Source organism: Haemaphysalis longicornis, unplaced genomic scaffold (assembly GCF_048455015.1).
Source record: "Haemaphysalis longicornis isolate Haplotype H1 unplaced genomic scaffold, Haemaphysalis longicornis Haplotype H1 scaffold_1, whole genome shotgun sequence".
Lineage (NCBI taxonomy): Eukaryota > Metazoa > Arthropoda > Arachnida > Ixodida > Ixodidae > Haemaphysalis > Haemaphysalis longicornis.
The window spans coordinates 255,210,518-255,230,776 of NW_027526203.1; the positions used below are offsets into that span (position 1 = coordinate 255,210,518).

Sequence of the window (20,259 nt, forward strand, 5' to 3'; positions counted from 1 at the left end):
TGCACATTCGTCGCATTGTTGCACCTATATTTTTGTTGTTGATTTGGTATTCTCTAAACCGCTGCGTGTTCTCAATAGCTTTTTCTCTCCCTCCCATTCCTCCACACTGTTTTCTATTTTGTTCCATGTTTTCCTTTGCACTTTGCTTTTAGCATTTCTTTTATATATCCGTTCAATCTAGTTGCTGTCACTATCTCCCACAATCATCCCATTTCACTAGTCATCCTCGTCTAGTGCAGCAAGCAGAGCGGCTAGCCCCGCCGGCGTTTTAGAGTTTTCACAAAAGAGCTCTTTCTTCAAATGTGTAAGAGAACTCGTGCAGCAAAATGTCGACTTTTTGTAGGTCGTGCTTGCTTGGGGCCTCTGGCTGAAGTGGAGATGTTGCACCCGAGATGCTTGAATTCGCAACGATCGTTCTTTTTCTTCTGCAGGCAATGCACCCATCTTACACAGTTTTGACACCCGTTCCCACCATGATTAGCCATTTTGCAGAGCCCCTAAAAAATAACAAACAAAAAAGATGAAAACTGTCTGAACATTAATGCCACGGCCTCCACATTCCGAAGTTCGCTTACTGAACCCCCTTTTTCTGTTTACTTCTCAGTCTCTCCTTACAATGTCCTCCCTCTCCTTTTTTTTGTTGTGCCCTCCTCCTCAGAAATAAAGTTCTGCGTAAGCCACTCCACTGATGTTGCCTAAGCTATCTTGGGAAGAAAGCACATTCCAAACGTAGGTTGCACTTTGCAGCAAGATTTGAAATAACCTACTATCATCCAGTTTTGCTGCTGAAGTTTGCAAAAAAAAAGAAAAATGAAAAAAAGAATAATGACATACAGAGGCAGCTGTAGCAAAATCAACTTCCATTTTTTTAATTGGAGGTAGCAAAAGCTGCATTATATACATATGTATATACAACTGTACAGAGTTTGTTTATGTGCAATGTACAAAGTTCAGTGGGGTGAAAATTAAATCACGCAACATGACTGTTCACTGATGCAGGAAAAAAAAAAAAAAAAAAACTTGCAATCATTCCACTACGTCTGGAGGGGCAAATTTTTATCACGAGCTCCTTGTTCCAGGTTGTTGATGAGTCTGGCAACTCCTTCGGAAGCACCAGTACACATGGTAAAACAATAAATATAACAGTCATTCCACGCTGAATCTCAATTTGTAACTACGTATGTACAAGACAAATATCTACACTACAAGTTCTTGCACTGCAATTTTTAGCCATGTGACACTTTTCTACAAGTCATGCAGCTACCACAGGGATTGGCCATTCACACCAGGACGCAAAAATGAGCACCAAGCACAAGAGTGGCACTGCACCAATGTCTTCTACACCACGTTCACACCCCGTGACGTTTTTGAACCAAGAAGTCATTCAGCTATGGAACAGCACGGAAGCAGTCACACAAAAATGAGCAGTGAAGTCAATGGTTGGCGCTTGGCATAAGTTCTTCGGCTCCAGATGCAGCAAGGCATTTCCGAAAGCACAGAAATGAGCAGTCAAGCCACACCAGAAGTTGGAGCACGATGCGACGCCGTTTGCGAGTCACTCCGACACCACACCACGATGCAGGGGTGCACGACGGGGAAGCTCTACGCCACACTCCAGCATGTGTGACCTGCTGGGGCCCACAGGCCAGCTGGCTACTGCAGTGGCGGCCCGTTCACACCAGGATGAAGAAACGAGCACCCCGAACCAAACCGGCACTGCGACGTCATGTAGTACTTGCAGGGCACACGAGGTGGGTGATTCCTCATCCGAGAATCTGAAACGAGCCAAGGCGAAAGAAACACACCGCTTAGTGACTCTTTCATCTCTTCGTACTGGCGTGGAGATTGCAAGGGCAAGCTGTTTTACGCAACAAACATGTGCAGCGGGCCAATGTGGGGCGAGTCCGTTGCTGGAGAAGAGAAACACATTGTTACGTGGCAGCAGAATAGATGACACGAACCGTGTTTGATGATGAAGCGGTATATTTAAAAGATGAGGCAATCTATTTACAAGTGGCCATAATGGAGCCCACGATGGCTGTGCACCGCACACAGCTGCTTTTTCCTCGGTGATGTGCGAGTGCTACGTGACACTGTTCACTTCTAGTGGCCATTTCACTACCACTCTTGAGATTACTTGGGCAACCACAGTCGCACGACCCCCTGCCACGTACGAGTATACTCATCTTTACCCGACTCCCTGCCACTCCCGAGACAACTCGTGTAAAAAAAAACAAATATTGTGGGCATGTCACGCCATCTATTGAAAAATCATATAAACGCATGATCGTGTCAGGTAAATTTTGGACAACAAACAGAGCACACGTTTTTACTTCCGTGCCACTTTGTCTAATCTTAGCAGCATGGCTGCATTGGCCATGGTAGGTCAGATGCGACCAGAGCAGCCAAGGGAGTCTCAGGGCCGCACTCTGAGTCCCTCCTCCACTCCACTTGCTCCCTCCACTCGGCTGAGGGGAGGATTCCGCAATGCTCATGCATGGGGAAATCGATTTCAAGGATCTCCTCCACTGTAGGCTCGTGTGGAGGAAGGATTCAGAATACCAGGGTCACTAACTGCATCTTAGCTGCCAGCTGCCGCTTTGTGTGGTGTGCTGTTTTGAAGAATATTAAATAATTATTTAAGTGTTAAATAGTTCGCATTCAGTACAACATTTTTTTATTAGATAAGGTGGTAATCCTGAATAAAATGTTTAAATGTTTAATGTATAAAAGTAGCGAGCTACCGGAGTGGCGAGCTAAGCGGCCGTCAACGAGGACGCCATGTTTTTTTTATGAAGAGAACCTATTCGACGCCAGTGGCAAACGCCGCAACGAAATAAACCCGAAAACCTAAAAATAACGCTCTCTGTTTCACATATTCTGGCTAATAATTTAGTGGCATTATCAATCCAAGGCTAAAAAATAAGAACTATATGTTTTTCAATAGCTTAGGTTACGCCCAGCAAATTATTTTTGTTGAAGTAGTTCCAGCTGCGAAGTGAAACGGCGCAGTTCTCTGTAGCCTTAGCTGCATTGCCACAGAAAGTTGTCCCCGAGTATAGAATAAAATTTCACTGAACGAACATGGGGGAAAAAATAATAACATAATATAATAATCCTGGTAGGGAGTGGGGACCAGCCATAGAAAAAACCCTGCAGTGAAAGGGTTAAGGCCAGAACACATGGAGCAATCTTTCACGCTGAAGTTCGCACAGCAGAAAATCTGCCGCGGCAGGACACCGTATGTTCGTCAAGCTGAACGACATGGAGCAGCGGCAGCCCACCGCCGCTGGGCTGCTTTCAGTGCGGCTAACTGAACCTCCATGCCCAGGATCAACGGCGGCGTTCAGCAATAAGACCTAGTGAAAAAGCTTCCCGCTTGGGTTGTACATCGTTTTGACGATTCTGCGTGTGTTGGGGACGTTTCTTCTATAAAAATATTTGTTTTCAGTTCTCAAAAGCTTTAAAGGCAGTAGGGGAAAAAAAAGAAAAACGTACGCCCCCAGCGAGATTCGAACTAGCGATTCTCAAAACATGAAGCTGGATTTCCCCTCGACTCCCCAACAACACATGGCACTTTCACGCAAAATACAGCATGTCAAGCTAGGCCCTGAATACATATGGCTGGCTGCTTCTAGTTTGTTGTATTTGAGAGGCCCTCGCCGTGGTACTGCCTGTTCCTCACTTGCCAATCTCGCATACAAGTCCCACGTTGCTCTTAATGCAAGTTATGTAGCCGGATCATCCTTATTTAGTCTACTAATAGCTATTGTACAAGCCTACCTTGGCGACACAAGCCACGGCAGTTGGGTCGGGACCGTATCTGTTTCGCTTGCGGCTTGAGCTGCCAAAATCGGGTGGACTTCACCACCCTCAAACGATCTCTGATTTACAATCTGTTTTTTTAGCTCGAGTACGCGCAAGCCAAGTGTACGTTTATCAAACTCTTTTGCTTTCAACGACTTCCAAAGTGGCCATCTGCCAGCACTCTGTTCGTGCCATGGAGGGGAAACCGGAAGGCCTGATTGGTTCCTTCGTTTTTCCGCTTGCCTCCTTCGATTGGCCACTTGCCAACTGAACCTCCTTTTGCTTCTGTTCACATTGCTCAGGAGGTCCACTGTTGCGGCTGACTGCAGTGCCTTTCAGCACCTTTGCAGTCTGCCTCACCCCATGTGGCATGGCTGATATGCAGCGCCACAGGCCATGTACGGGACCACGGTTTTCCCACTATTTGTATCAGGGTTATTTTGCCCCAGCCGTTTATGAGGCACTTGTATCAGCCTTGCTGCGTGCGCGCATGCTGTGCCTCCCTCGCTCTTCTAACCACCTATGTCTCCTCTGAATTTGCAAACGCCTGCCGTATGTGGCGCAGTCAGCAGCGCTCTCATCTGCCGCACAAAATTCTTGTGTTAGATTCGTACCACTCATCCAACCTTATATTTTTACTCTCTTCCTTATCTTTGTTTTCTTGCATGCTACACCCGTTTTAAAACAGTACCAAAATGCTTTGTGGTACAGGGGCACTGCATTGTAGTTTCAAGCTGGAAAAACGCATGCACTCACTTCTGCCGTGAGGTGGGCCTCCGCGAGGCGGCAAGTCCATCAGGTGCTGGCCCCCTCCGGCGGCCGACATGGGCGCCATGCCCATGGGCCCCATGCCCGGGTGGGGCCCTCCCCGGCCGTAGAATTCTGCCCCGTCCTGAGCCATGCCGGGGTGCATCATCCCCCACTCGCCCGCATTGTTCTGCGGGTGCATGGGCCCCCCCATGGGGAACCCGCCGGAGCCGCCCATGCTCATCGGTGGACCCATCATGCCTGCGAGGGACAAGGGTCACGGTTACCGCAGAAGCCCATGGCAGCAGTCAATGTGCACACTGTGTGCGGACAAACGGTTCCAAAGAATATAACCAGAGTGGCAATCAGTATTCTGTGTGCATGAGAACCTCAAGAATCAGTATGGTTCTGCAAGATAAAACAAACGCTTTTTGATTTCGTGTGACAGATGCAATATAAAATACACCTGTGCAAAGCAATGTTCTGATAAAATCAACGAATGTCTCTCGCATGCCAAAATAAAGCTTGGCCTCTGTACACAGCAGGAAAAGGAAAGCAGAGGAAGGTGTGGCTACACAGTGGCCAGTAAACAGGTGCAGCTGCGCTTCTTTCCCTAGTACACCCTCGATAATGTCATCACTGCAGCAAACACCTAAATCAAGCTAACTGTGCTGGCTTTATCTGCACATTTTTACACCAGCCCTAATGGATTTTCCCGTCACGATCCCATTGGTCAATTTTTTTTTCTCACCAGGCAAAGCGACAGACCACAAAACACTGACAATAAAAAACGGCAATCTCTCGTGTTGCTCCTCTCTAACGCTGCACCTTCTTCCGAGGGCAAAATTCAAACAGGCAGGATTCCACACGGCCTTGCACCGGGCCGCTCTGCGCAATAGAAGAAGCCGACCCCTCCTCACCTTGGCCCTGCATGGCGTTGGGGTGCATGGCAAAAGGCGGCCCCTCGCCGGCCGGCATGGCCATGCCCGGCTGCATGTGCATGGCCCCCTGGGCTCCCTCGGGGGCCCCCATGAGGCCCATGAGGCCCAGGGCCTGCGGCTGCTGCATGTCGCCACCACCGCCGTGCAGGCCCCCCCCAACCAGGTTCTGCAGCAGGCCACCCGCAGCGCCCCCGGGCTGCCCCAGGGCACCCCCAAACTGGCCCTGGAGCAGGCCCCCTGGCTGCTGGCCCGGCTGGAGTGGGGAGCCGCCCCCCGGCTGGCCCTTGGAGGCTATGGACAGCACCAGGTTGGACAGGATGGGCGGCAGGCTGCTCGCCTTGGGCACCTCCATGTGCGAGTAGTCCAGCGTCCCGCTCGGGCTGTTCTCCTGGGGGGAGCAGATCATGCGTCACTACTCGCCTCGCTCTTCCACTCAAAGCGCAAAAGGCAGGGGCTCCAGCTCTGTCCAACCAGGTGAACCTTCACCGAAGTCACGACGTTAAGCGAGGCCCTCAACATGTTGCCTAAACACTCGATAGCCAAGCAATCCCAAATGTACGCAAAAGGCTCCAGTCTGTTCACTGCTGACCAATCTTTCACCACCTCTTTCATTAATGGCAGGCAGAAGGTTGCTAAAGCCAAGAGAGCTTTGCAGCATGCGAAACGAGAAAAGCGTGCACAAAAATTCAGCACAAAAGTAGCTGCAGCGAATGCAAAAGCAAACTCTGAGTCAGCATTTTTGTCTTTTTTTTGTTGTTGTTATTAAGAGTATGCCACTTGCCTGTGAATTCAAACAAAAACACTTCTGGAGCCTTCTACACTTGACAGATAAAGAGCACTGGGATGTCAATTTGTCATAGTAAACTTCCCTCAGGCTCCCGAATTTGGGTGGGTGGGGGGCCTTTGTGCAAAGCTGCGAAACTGTGCATTTTATTACATAAACACACTAGGCACAGTATTCTTTGTTTAAACGCAACGTGAGAGGGCAGCAAGACAAGCACGACTTACATCTTCGAGCGGGATAATCTTTGGCTCCTGTGTGGACAGCTGCTCCGGGTCAGCCTCATACGGCGAGTCTGGAATCCTGAAGGGGGCAGATAAAAAGGGCGTTAAGTATGGGGCGGCACATGTTTGAGGCCAAGTTGCTCTGCCAGAAAGCTCCCTTCCTCTTTTTGGCACAGAGAGAATGAAGGTGCAGCTTATGCTGTTAGATGAGAACAAGCTGCAAATATGATAGAAACAAATTGTGAATACAAGAGTTTGATATTGAGGTGATACTCTCCTGGTCAATGACAACTCAGGTACCTAGCAGCAGTAACACAGGTCATGACAATCGTTCAAGTAAAACAACTTTCACCCAGGTCTGAATATTGTGGTACTGAGCAAGCACATTAATTTTTTAACAAGATTTTTAAGTTGCCTTCACGAATGATACTGCGACCATTTTTGGACATAATTTGCCCCTGTAAAATGCCATTGTAAATGATAAGTAGGGGAGGCATAAAATGGCACCAAATCCTGCTCAGTCCAATGTTAAAAATTGATTCATAGGAGCTAATAACTTTGTGCAAAGGGACCAGGCTTCTGACAGCATTTTATAGCAACTGTTGGTGCATCAGTTTGCTTACATTTCTTTTGAGAAGTAGATCTCCTGCAGTGTCTTTTGCTGCCTGAGCTTTTGTGTTTCCTTTTCTTGGCTGTTGGCCCCTGGTTCAGCAAGGGCTTCGGGCAGTGTCAGCCGCCGTGGCGTTCGGAACGGAATAGCTTCCTCCATCCGGTCGCCCATCAACCTACGGGCTGTCTCAACGGCTTGCCTTTCCCGCTTCATCTCGAGTGTCTTCATGTCGCCAAAGTTGTGCAAGTTGTTGACATTCACTGTAAAATGGGGGACAGAAAAAAGAACCACACTGTAACTAATTTGCAAATATTAGTTTTCAAAACTGCACGTGACATTTAGTGTTGCCAAACAACACTGATTGATTGATTGTGTGGTTTTAACGCGCCAACGCAACGCAGGCGATGAGGCGCGCCGTAGTGGAGGGCTCCGGATTAATTTTGACCACCTGGGGATCTTTAACGTGCGCCGAAATCTCGTACACACGGGCGTTGTTGCTTTTCACCTCCATCAGAAAAGCGGCCGCCGCGGCCGGGAATCGAACCCGCGACCTCGTGCTCAGCAGCGCAACGCCTTAGCCACTGAGCCTGGCTGGACATGGCTGCATGGTACAGAATATTCCTACAGCTCCAGAGTCACAAAAGACAAAATTTCTATTCATAGCTAGCATGCCTACAAACATGATGGCAGCTTCCTATAACACACACACACACACACACACTCACCCCTTTCTGTCTCATCAAGCTCGAAGTAGTGGAACTGCTTGAGCTTGCTGTCCTCCACCCAGCGCACAGACTTTTTCGTCTTTTTCCTTGTCATAGAGAGTATTGAGGTGGGCCTGTCTGGAAAGGGATCAATTTCCGAGCTCTTCCCTGCTTCCTCCTCGTCTTCCTTCTTGACTGGCTCCTCCGCGGCTTCCGCTCCAGCTGCTTTACTCGGCTCCTGGCTTTCAGTCGCTGGTGCCTCCTCCTCCCCCGGAGGCGTTGGGGGCGAATCATTCCCTTCTGGGGAGGCAATATCCTCGCTGCCAACCTCCACTGCCTTTGCCTGTCCCCTCTTTCTCCGCTTTACCCTCTTCCCAATGTCGTCATCCTCCTCCTCCACCTTGACGTCCTGGGCCTTCTCGCCGTCTCCTTCTCGGGCAGCATCAGCGACAGTACCAGCACCAGCAGTAGCAGTAGCAGTAGCAGGAGCAGCCGCAGTGGCATCGGCAGCAGGGGTGGCACCCGTACCGGCAGCCTCTGATGCTCCTCCCTCCAGCGTATCCTTGTAGAACTGGAACTTGGGTGCTGCCTGTGTGGGGCTGGTGGGCAAGTTGGCCCCCTTGGCCCCGGGAGCCACCGCACCGGAGGTCTTGCGCTTGCGTCGCACCGCTGCCACAGGCGTGGGTGCAGGGGCCGCTGTCAGGGCATCCATGAAGCCCCCATCTTCGTGCAGCACGTGTACCGGCTTGGGTGCGATGAGCCGAATGCCGGGGCCTCCCGCATTGTGGCCATCGCCTCCCATGGACACCAGACTGGACGGCTTGACCCTCCGCTCGGCGTGCACCGTAGGGGTCAGCCGCTGCCTCGCCGTCAGGACAGCACTCTTGTCGACGGCCGGCCGGCTGACCTTTTTCGTGCCTGCCTTCGTGGGTGGTGGCAAGGGCGCCTCTTCCAAGCCTGTGGAACGGAACCGCGTCTGGAAAGTCTTGACCGTTTTGGGCCGGTCTGCGAGCTTGGCCTTCTTGGGCGGGGACTCCTTGGGGGTGGAAGGGCTCTCCTTGTCTGACGAGGAGGAAAATGAGTTGCTCCTCGAAGGGCCGTGTGCACCGCCCCCGATGTTGTTCTCGGTGACCGGTTCCTCAACGGAGCCCTTTGAGCGGTCCTTCTTCGCAGGAACGGCCTTAGGTGAGTGGGAATTTGTCGAGTGGGAAGACGATGAAGACTTCTTCTTCTTCTTTACAACGGCGTCTGCTTCCTTGACAGGCTTCACAGCTTCTTTGGAGTCCCCTTTGATCAGCTTCATCCAGCCAGTCACAACCTTTTCAGCCGTGAGCCGCACGTTCTCATCGCTGCTTTTCATCAGGCTCTTGATTAGCTTGGGGCTACTATTCTCTTTGAGTCGCTCCAGAGACATGGGAAGGATCTGAAAAAAGGCAGTGCCTTGCTCAATACACCACTTGCTGGCAATGCGAACAGATACAAAAATGGCACGCTCTAAATATCCAAAAGTATTTTTAGAGAAACTGTTGTGGTCACAACTGATTTTTCCATGCACCCCCCCCACCCCCCCCACCCCCCTCCGAGGGCCCTTTGTGAATAATTTACGTGACTAAATAGATCAGCTGGGGGACTGGCATGGCCTCTTTACTTATTTTTGCTTATAAGTGGTCCCGGTTTAAGCCATCATAACAAGGAAAGGATGAGGGAGGGAGGGGTTCCCAAGCAATGTTACTATTCTCTTTGAGTCGCTCCAGAGACATGGGAAGGATCTGAAAAAAGGCAGTGCCTTGCTCAATACACCACTTGCTGGCAATGCGAACAGATACAAAAATGGCACGCTCTAAATATCCAAAAGTATTTTTAGAGAAACTGTTGTGGTCACAACTGATTTTTCCATGCACCCCCCCCACCCCCCCCACCCCCCTCCGAGGGCCCTTTGTGAATAATTTACGTGACTAAATAGATCAGCTGGGGGACTGGCATGGCCTCTTTACTTATTTTTGCTTATAAGTGGTCCCGGTTTAAGCCATCATAACAAGGAAAGGATGAGGGAGGGAGGGGTTCCCAAGCAATGTTATGGCAGTTAAAAGTGCCTTTAGAGGCCCGCAAACTTTACAAGAGCATTCAAAAACACATCCCCATGTATAGGCTTTCAACTCATTCGACTCAAAGCCAGTGACGAAGGCACAGCAAGCAGCCACAAGGCCCATACCTGGCATAGCTTGAGCAGTTCACAAAGGAAGGGCATGTTCTCGGAAGCCTTGGCCTCCTGCAGCCACATGTGGATGGTAGACCAGCCATCCAGGTCTAGAAACACTTCCAGGATTTCGGTTGAGGTGGCACACAGCACATCGCAGTAGATGCACCGGCTCACGAGCTTCCGAGAGAACTTCTTCATAAGGCTGCACACACAGAAAGAACACAGTCACTCTTGGATAGGTGGGACCACAGGCGAACAAGCAGCCACAGCTTAGGCAATTCCAACTAGCTCACACCAATGGCTTGGGCCCCTCCTCGCATGCCCCGCAGTAGTAAAAAAAAAAGCTGGTCACGCTTGTTGAGCCCTACTTACTCTACAGCAAACTATAGAGCTGAACCCTATTTCAAAATTTAAAGCGTGCTCATAGACTTGTACAGGCCCTCAAACTGTACGTACGTGTTTATATACAGGAGCTTTAGTCTATTATCTCGCATTTTCTTGTTTAGATATAGGTGCAATCCAAGAGATGCGACAGGTGCAGAGCTGCACAAGCCAACAAAATGGCAGGGTGGTTCATGCCAAAGCCTAATGCATGATAAACGTGCCTCTCGAATAGCGAGCTTGGATAGTTTTGCGACCGGCATCTAAAGTGTTACTGCTGAAACCTTTGCAAACGTTACGGATTAGAAACTGCCATCATAGGAGAGCACCATTCTACTTTGGCCTTTAGCTAGGATAAAGCGAGGTGGTGAAAAAATTTAGCTGTATGGATTGCACAAGAGAATAACTCGACCCTAATCAAAAACTGACTCTGCAAAGGCACAAAGGCATTGTGCCCCATCAGGGCAACCTTGCTACAAGGTGTGATGCTAACTTCAGAACGACATCTAGGCCTGCACTGTTGCCTGTGTGTTTCTGCCAGAATATGGAGGCTAAGCCAGTACGATTATGCTTGTAAGGCCAACTTTCAGGTTTGTGGCACTATGCGGAATGTACATAAAAATGCTTAGGTCACAGCACTGCAATACTTCATGCACATGGAAAAAAAAAAAAAAAAAAAAAGGCAGTCAAACAAGCTTGTGGTTTACCAGGTGGCTAGTATTTACGTTCAGGTGATTTGTGGGATATGAGCAACATAAAATGCTCGCTGGCCAGTCAGGATAGAGAAAAATTGTTTGAAAGTGCCACAATTCATCAGAGCTAAATGAATCCCACCTAATAATGCCTACTGCTCTAGACAAGCTTGTTGGACATGCCAGGTAAACTTTATGATCGTCTGTGCTTCTGCAGACTGCAATGCTCACTGCTGCTCAAATGCATTATGCACAATGGCTGCTCAGTTTAAGTAATAAAGCTAAGTTTTGTACGTAAGGCTTTTAAAAGAATGTTAAGTACCGAGATACTCTGACATAGATTGACTATCTTTGGCATGCATCATCTTCAAAAAGGACAGCTGTGGAGGAAATGAAAGAAGAAAACAGGACAGCATTTTACTGGTTCACAAACCTTTATTTTCATTCCACAGATGAGAGAAAAATCACAAACACAATCGGGCCAAAACATGCTTGCAGCCAACAGGTGCACATCACAAAACACTCTCATAAATTGGCACACAAATATGTCGCATCAATAGCCATTATTGTTATACAAGTTTCACTAATAGCAGTTGTGCTTTGGTAAAGGTTATCAACAGCTTACACATTGCTACTTCCCTTCCCAAAAGTATCGAATTTAGCAAAATGTTAAATGCCAGCACATAGTAATTTTCCCCATGATTACACGCCAATTTTAACCATGCTAGGCTGAAATAAATGTTGACTTTTTTTCAACCCAGCAGGTGCAAAACTCAATATGTCGACACAAATGTCACAATTTTTTACTTCCAATTGTCATTTGCTAATACAAACACCTATCTTAAATGCAAGGCAGTGACATCGCAAGTTATATTTAAGGAAGCCTGATGGGTCCCTCAACATCTGTTGAAAGTATGTTTACAACCACCTTGACAAATTCATGCAATTATTTTTACACAACTGTTTTATGATCTAAACGTCAAACCCACAGGCATGAAATAATAGTTTCAATAAATCAGAATCCAAGCTTGGGCTGGAAGGGGGAATTTATGACAAAAATTAAAGGCAAAATGAGACCTTTGTTGCATTTTTTTATATTAGTGTGCTTTGATTTAATCACTTCATAAAAAAATGTATCCTATATAGTTTGTGCAATTAATTAGTGACCTCAACACAACATGTTGACAAGTGTGTGCAGTGCACATGTATCACCAAAGTAAAAAGCTAGCTAGTCAGTGATAATTCATGACAACTCATGCAGAAGGCTTTCTTTATTATAGCTCACCAATGTTGGAAACTCATTAATGATGGTTCTTGCAGAAGAATTTTCTTTATACTGGTTCACCAATGTCAAAAGCTAACTAGCCACTGATATTTTATGCAGAAGGCTTTTTTATTTAATGCTTGAGGCAAAAAACAACTATCTCGGGAAAACTGTCCCAACTGTCGATATTAAATTTAACGCCTAGTGTGTATTTGCAGAATGCTCATAGGTGGTAAAAAAATACAGCAGGGAAGTGGCCAGAATGTACTCTACTGAATTACTTGTCCAAGAAACTCGGTCAACAGCTGCACAGATGGTGTTCTGGCTGCCCCATGCATTCAGTGAAAAAACACACTACAGTTTTAGTGTACCTGTGTTTTGAGGTGCTTATTCAAATACGGCCAGCATTCAAATTAATATCAAGACACCAGATCCCTGGTCGTGTATTCTTGGAGATCGGTTAGCTAGCGAAAGGGCTGGGACCACTATCCATCAGATGAGCCGCCAGTATGGAGGATATGCAATTAATAGCAGTGACGATTTTTTTTCGCCGCGAAAATTCAAGCTATGGTTGAATTTGAGACGCGCAGCTGCGAAGACGCAACTGAAAATTGGGAATTATTGCCGAACGCGACCAGCGCGATCCTTTCCTAAATTTCCGCGCATCGCTCCTCCAGCCTGTGGAAGAAAAGAGAGAGAGAGAGAGAGAGAGAGAGAGAGAGAGAGAGAGAGAGAGAGAGAGAGAGAGAGAGAGAGAGATATCCGTACAGCCGAACACGGCGCAGGATATGAAACGTTGCTATCGATACCGAGCAATGACGCACATTCCGCTCTCCTCCACCAGACAGGAAAGCGGGTCCGTTGCCAAAGCAACCAGTTTTTCCCCCTTCGCCTCCTCGCCTACGAGCCGCTCCCTCGGGCCGACCTAGCGCCGCGATCCTAGGCGGCTGGGTTCGGCGAAAGCCCCAGGCTCACGTATGCGGGGAACGGGAGAAAAGGAAGAGCGGGCAGCGAAACCGCCTATGCTTTTCGCCCGCTTCCCAGCGCGTGCCGCTTGGTCGGCGACAGCCGAGCGTTCACTAGGCGGCACCGACACTACCAACTGGCGATAAGCGTAGGTCGAAGCAGCAGCTCTTGCCTACCCCGTTCACAGACCGCAATATATCGCTGATACGCCCTGCCTAGGTTGACTGGACATTCCAGCACGCGATACCGCCCAACAGCAGCCTAGCGACTCCGCGATGTTCGCAGCAGGAAATGTCGAGGACCCCTAAGGCACATGGACGGCCAAGACTCCTTTCTTACGGCTCGTATTGTCAATGGGTTTTTGTAATCTCGCCGCCAGAGACGCTTCACTTTATGAACCGCTTTCGAATGGCTTCGTTCAGACTCCCGCGCGCTGCGCCGCTGCTCGTTCCTGCCGCCGCGTAATGGGAGAGTTGACCGCTGGCGCGAACGACCACCCATCGCTGCTGCCGGGAACGCGCCGGTTACGCGCCTGCTTTTCTGTTACGGACACCGGCTATTTCGCTCAATGGGCCATTTAGCGCTTCGGTACTCAGTTGCTGCACTAGCGCTCCTAGCGTAACCGACGGGCTGCTCACACTTTGTTGCGTAATGAAGGAGCTCAAGCTGCCAGCTTGCAGGGGGCAACTCGAAGGGGGGCAACCCACACAGTTGCAGCCTCGCTTGGCGGACGCCCAACTCAGCACAGGCAATCTCCAAAGAATTTTTCAGGCTTATTATTATTTTTTTTTACAGGAAAATTTGTCACGGGCTTCGGGGTGTTGACGGCGATTTGACTACTGGGGCACGGAGTAAAAATGGAGCCGGTCAGGGAAATCTTAGTGGATTATATAGAATGGCCTCAAGAAGCGCAAAGTGCTTACGAAACGGCTGGCAAACTTTTGGTGCAGGTAAATTTAGTCATGTGCTTGGAATGAATTTTCCCGTTAAATGTCGACGTGACGCTAAGCACGCCAATTCCTTCGTGGGCCACACACCCGAGTCCCAGATTTTCCCCATCGCCGTACGTCCACGATGAGCAGACAGGTTAGCGCGCGCAGAACATGGAAAGAGGGCAACCGATTCTCGACAAGCTCGTGTGGGCGAGTTGATGCACGATACTTCAGGTTAACGACGGCGCAAGAAAGCGAGGGCGGAAAAAGGAAGTTCGACACCGAGTAATTGCACTTCTCCTTATCTCGCCATCGTTTTCTGGCGCGATGTCAACCGCAACGATCCCCCCCCCCCCCCCCCCGCCAAAAAAAAAAAAAGGTAAGGGAGGTGTGTGTTGGGTGGGGGGAAGAGGGGGTGCTGTGGCTCCTCAGCAGGAAAGCAGATTAACAAAACGGTTACTCTCCCCTTATCTTGACAACGAATAAAATGAAAATGCACTATACCAGCTGTTGAACTTCAGGAGAGACAGCGGCTTTTCGGACAGCCGTCAGTGCTTCGCCCCGCCAATTCACGAACGCGGATCCTCGATTGGCGCGTGAACGCCTCGACAGCAGCAACACATCCTCGGACGCCGGATAAAAGCGGATTCCAGCCAGCAGCGCGTGACGTTAACGGGACAGAACGCGCTAATTTACTAGCCGAGCCCCCCCCCCCCCCCCCCCCCCCCCCGGCTCGGGGAGACCATACGGCAGCATGCACACACCACCACCTTTTCGCGCCGAACTCATCGAAGCGACGCTGCAGCACGCAGTTGCAGCCGCCGTGGGGTCCCCGTTTCTTCTTTCCCACGAGCGCAAGCACGCCAGTGTTGCTTTGCAGTGGTCGAACGCCGGAACCTTAGCATTTATTGCCGAGACCCGAGAGCCGCTTGCAGCCAGCAAACAACAACAGCCTGAAATAAATGCGCTCACAGTGAGGAAGTCGTGCCACTAGAGGCGTAGACTCGCACCACCGCCAAGTCGACTAGAAATGTGACCCCGCTGCAGGGACCAGAGTACTTGAAACGGCTGGTCGTAAACGATATGCATCCGTTTGCGACCTAACAAATATTAAATACCGTGTATTCCCTTACGTTTCGCGTACTGAAGTAGAGTGCTAGAAGTGCACTTAAACTGACGAACGCATCACGGCTACGTTAGGGACCATTCCTGTCTGTCTCTCCGACCGACCCGTGAAAAACGTTAAACTGGACCTGTACAACTAAGGTTCACTGAGGTCACGCAGACTTGCAAGCTGGCGTGAAGCCTGCGCCTGGCTCATTCAACACTTTGGCTTACGAACCCTAAACGAACAAAGGGAACGGCTGTAGGGGGGCGACAATTCTAGTGTGTAGTCGCGTCAATTTCCAATTCCAGTTTTTTTTTATGCAATAGCAAATCACGCGTAACGTAGCCGCACGTTAGTTGAGCCGCTTAGACGAGTTTCGGTCATGTAGCACGCCACTGAAATCTTCTATGTCCGTAACAACCACTTCGTAACGTGTAGGTACAGGTGTCGTCAAAATTGGAACACGGTCTCAGAAATTCACAGGAATTTCTTCAGGAAACTTCCTGGCTGCATTGTTGTGCGTCTAAATGAGTAATCCGTAATAGAAAAAGTTCCTGTAAACTGGTAATGGCTCTCATTAGGCCAGTAAGAGAAGTATTTCCAACCCCTGCTCCAATACTTATGACGGCACCTGTACATTCAACCTGCCGCCTTGGTTTTTTTTTTTTTTTTTTTTTGTATGGTAGTCAGGGCTAACATGGCACAACCCCTGAATATAGCATGCAACAGCGTGCGCCGTGTTTGAACAATAGCATTTCCCGGAACCACCCGGTGACCGCGTCCTGGAATGCATGCTTGTTAGTTAATACTAACGCTGAAGGGAACGGAGCCCAGTAACGTTGACATCACAACGCCCGAAATGCATGCGGGATTAGTTCTCATTTCTTCGCGGATTGTTTAGAACTTTCGTGAAAGTACTTGCTTCAGTCACAGCTGAATATTGGCTGTCTACCAAGCGCTAGGTATAAGCGCAGAAAACGTGAAGCTACACTAGGCGAATAGGGCTGCTGATAAACTACAGCGTTCGTTGAGGAACGCCGGTCGTCGCGTCTTGCAACTCCAGCGCGTTTCCGCATCTGGCTTCAATTACGAACAATTTCTTGCGGGAATCGAACCCGTGACCTCGCGTGCAGCCGAGCAAAGAGTGTCCATTTAACATAGTCCCGAACGAAATTTTTGACAGCTCCGAGCGTTGTGCGCGGCTCACAGTCGTCAGTTACACCCAGTGTGCACTTCTCGCGCACAAGGAGACTAACTACACGCCTGGGTCAGCCTTTCTGGCTGCGAAGTGCGTAGTTCCACTTTCCAAATGCAAGCGGAATTTTCCAGGCCGCCGAGGCAGACGGCAGCGGTTCCCGAGCAACCGCTCTGTTCGCGGAACCCCTCGCACGCTTTAGGCACACGGTTGATTTGGGACGCGCGAACAGCTGTCACGAGTCACTCGTTTACCGCACTTGCACGGCCCGTTCCTGAAAGGAGTGCGTTTAGCGTCCACAGCACGAGCACATGGGAGCTAACCGAAGCACTAATTTCAACGACAGCAGTACACTGAAACTTGGTGTGAAATATGAGGTGAAGTTGCGCTACTTTATTTAAAGAAAGCAGTTGATGCAGGAGGAGAAAATGGTGCCGAAATTCGTTTCATGCCCCTTACGAAGTAATGTCAGCTCGACAAGAATAGCGCCAACCCGCGTGGCTAAAACAGTGTTTGTTTCACCCAGCTAGGTAGGAGGGTTCGTGCACGCACTATGCTCGACGATACGTCAGAATGTGCAAGAGCTTCCTTTGGGCAATCCCGAACAGTTCTAAATGCGACAGTAGAGGCTTGGTGCAAAACAGCAGCCGGCCACGATGGAGCGTAGCTGTTCTCATTCAAATCCCACGTCGAGCGCTTATGTAACTGCGCCCACCGAAAGCCAGGAGAGAATCTGCGGCTTCAATGGCAGACAAGGCAGCACGCGTTCTAGCGCCGCTGTCGCAGTAGGGATGTTCTGTCAGTGGCAACCCGAGAGCAGTTCGTGCCGGCTTCACCCCAACTACTCCATCTCACGTGGAATGGCTAACCCAAGCCTACCCCGTCACCGACTTGTTTCCCTGAACCCAGCACGTGTATAAATTGAAATAGGTTGAAAATAAAAGGGGAGGGTCGTTTCCGGCATTTAGGAATTCGCACAATGCATCGGCAAATCCGCGAGGGCAATTTTCTGATGACAAAACAAGGCGTGTGTTCATTATATGCTGGCAAATGCGGCACATTTCCCGGAGCAAATCATTGGGGTATATTTTACGAGTGCCCTTAGCTAGGGCACATGTGCCGTTGACAATCGACCGAGAAATGCCAAGAGCCATTGCAACAAGGCTGCATGTCGCTTCCATCTCCCATTTGTGTGTTTGGGAAACTGTCCCGAAAGCCGTTGGCAGTTTTCGACAGTTTACGCACGTGTCGAAAACTGCGCCCGGCATGCGCTGTGCGCGCAATGTAAGGACCCACCAGCGCCACCTATTGTCATGACGAGATAACACGGTGGTAAACCGCGCTCTTCCAGAGATGCACGACGCTCTTGATTGAGCTAACCTCATCTGCAACACTCCCGCTTTCCCTGCACCCAATCGCGCAATGACTGCCATGGTCCAGCAGAGAAAACAGCAGCGGCGGAACGCCGACGCTGCACGTCTTGGCTGCAAGGACCGGAGCTGATGACTGAGGCAGCCCGGTGGCAGAAACCGCCCACGCAGCATTGACGGTGGCGTCCTCGGCGGAAACACGGTAGCGCATACTCAATGTTGCGCTGTCGCTCGGGAACTTGGCGCAAGTAGCGGCCATTCTCCCACAATACCCCGCTCCAAATGTGACCGCAGGGTCAGCATCCCTGACAAGTAGAGCAGAGCCACGGCGGAGTGCTGACGCGGCCAGTCCGTCATCCGGCAGTGGCTCTGTTCAAGACTTACTGGGAAGCAGCAGTCTAAAGGCCACGGATGTGACGGTTTTATTGTTTACGCATCGTGCTTGGTACCTGGAGCCCTACGAACCTTGCACTGTCAGTTGATAGCGCCTGCAGTGTTGCGTTGCTAACACGGTTCTGCGATTTCGTATAGTGGCAGAAACACGCCGCGGATGTAATTTTTGCAGATAGTTTTATTTAAAAAAACTATGTTAAAACTATGTTGTAGGGTTTCTGGAATTGAATTTTTTTTAAACATTTGAATTTATTTTGTATCAAGAAAGCAGTGGTCTTCTCCAACGGCCATTGAGTCATGGAAGAAGGGAGGTGTGTGTGTGTGTCTGTGGGGGGGAAGGGGGGGGCACCTTGTACAACAGGCCTGTGTATCTAATTACGCGGAGAAATTAGCTAGCTCGCAAACCTGGAGATTTGCACACGATAAAAGAGGGGAAAATATTAAAGACGATAGTTTTTCTTGGGCTACTTTACTTAAAAGCGCAATTCCTGGTCTGTGTCTGTATCTCGAATTAGCCGTATGGGAAAAGTTTAGTGTTGTTGAAGGAGACGCTTAGATAGGCAAAGCATTTCTTAAACTTCTAAATCTAGTGGCAATGTTCCTACTTATGAACACTGTAGAGAAAAAAGAAAACATTACGTATATTTGAGGCAAAACAAATGCGTAAGTGATATTTTCAGCGTTCTTTTCATTAAAAATACACGGCTGCTTGATTTAGTGAAAAAAAAAAAAAATCCCGGGAAAATACAAAAAGCGGCCGCCTGCGACACTAGCCTTCCTGGCGGCATTCCGAAGAGTCAGAGCGCAGCACTAACGAAAGGTTGCAGTAGATGGTACGTGCAACAGTGGAACGCGGTAAATTTGATGACTTGAGCAAACCTCGTGTTTATCGTGGGAGCGAGACGGGAGGAAGAGCACGAGGTGACCGGTAAAGAGAAGGGAGACAGTTACTTGGCAGGGGCGACAGACGACTATCGTCTTTCGACATTTACAATGAAGTAAGCAGATGCGCGGCCAACTTTTTTTTTTTTAATTTTGGGGGTTTTACGCACCGAAGGTACACTTGAACTATGAGTCGCGCGCCGTAGTGGATGGCTCCGGATTAATCTCGACCCCCCGGGAGATGCTAAAGGTGCCCCCAAAACGTAGACAATTTTTTTTCTTGCCCTACGTCACAACGCCGCTCCCGCGGCCGGGAATCGAGCCAGCAGATCACAAAACAACGCTTTTTTCGAATGAAATTCCAGAAGATGAAAAAATTGAATTAGCCCCAAAGTATACTCTCGAAACCGCGGAACCGACAAAATAAAGTTCGGTTCATTCGAAAGATTGGCTCGTCAGAATCATACTGACACCACTTTTAACGTAAACTTCACTCGACTAAGCTACATATTAGGAAAAAAGGGAATGACCATGCGACCCGCAACAGAACCTATAATGTCATACGCCCTGCTGTGCGACTGGCTGAGGCCGACAAAAGCAAACGCAAATTAGGCAGGGCTTATAAGCTTGCCGAAGGAGCTATTTGAGCTTAAACGTACAGCACAATCTTTTTATAGCAGTAAGAAGGGTGGGGTGAACAATTGAAGTTACAAAGGAACACGTAAACACCGAAGCAGTTAGTGCGGCACTTTGCCGACTGAACACAGCCGTCGAACGCGCTGGACTTGTCTGAAACACTGACCAAATGACACAAGCGGCACGCTCGCTTACGTGATCATGTTTGTCGAGTCATAGCCTAAGCTTTAGAAAACGATTAGTATGAACCGTAATAAAAATACGGCAGCTGTGGAAAGAAGTCCATTTCAGCAGTATTGAAGCGCCACCTATGAAAGTGGGCTACAAACAAGATATGGTAGCATCTCTGGTCAGGTCAGCAGGCTCTTAAAAAGGCCCTGTTCCTGATGTCATTGTCGACGTCACGAAAACACGATATAGCGGGAG

At 49.3% G+C, this 20,259-nt stretch overlaps 1 protein-coding gene across 2 annotated transcripts in view; it reads right to left on the bottom strand.

Moving 5' to 3' along the window:
• Window positions 1-843: 843 nt before the first annotated feature.
• The window catches only part of LOC144144513 (serine/threonine-protein phosphatase 1 regulatory subunit 10-like), a 62,574-nt gene continuing 43,158 nt past the window's right edge, over window positions 844-20,259 (bottom strand). For both annotated transcript variants that reach the window (XM_077676002.1, XM_077675995.1), the window contains exons 4-10: window positions 10,027-10,216; window positions 7,836-9,237; window positions 7,124-7,370; window positions 6,504-6,579; window positions 5,475-5,883; window positions 4,564-4,815; window positions 844-1,775 (exon numbers count right to left, since the gene is read on the bottom strand). In XM_077676002.1, coding sequence (XP_077532128.1) covers window positions 1,654-1,775; window positions 4,564-4,815; window positions 5,475-5,883; window positions 6,504-6,579; window positions 7,124-7,370; window positions 7,836-9,237; window positions 10,027-10,216 — 2,698 coding nt within the window. In that variant the 3' untranslated portion in view covers window positions 844-1,653. The remainder of the gene's footprint in view (window positions 1,776-4,563; window positions 4,816-5,474; window positions 5,884-6,503; window positions 6,580-7,123; window positions 7,371-7,835; window positions 9,238-10,026; window positions 10,217-20,259) is intronic.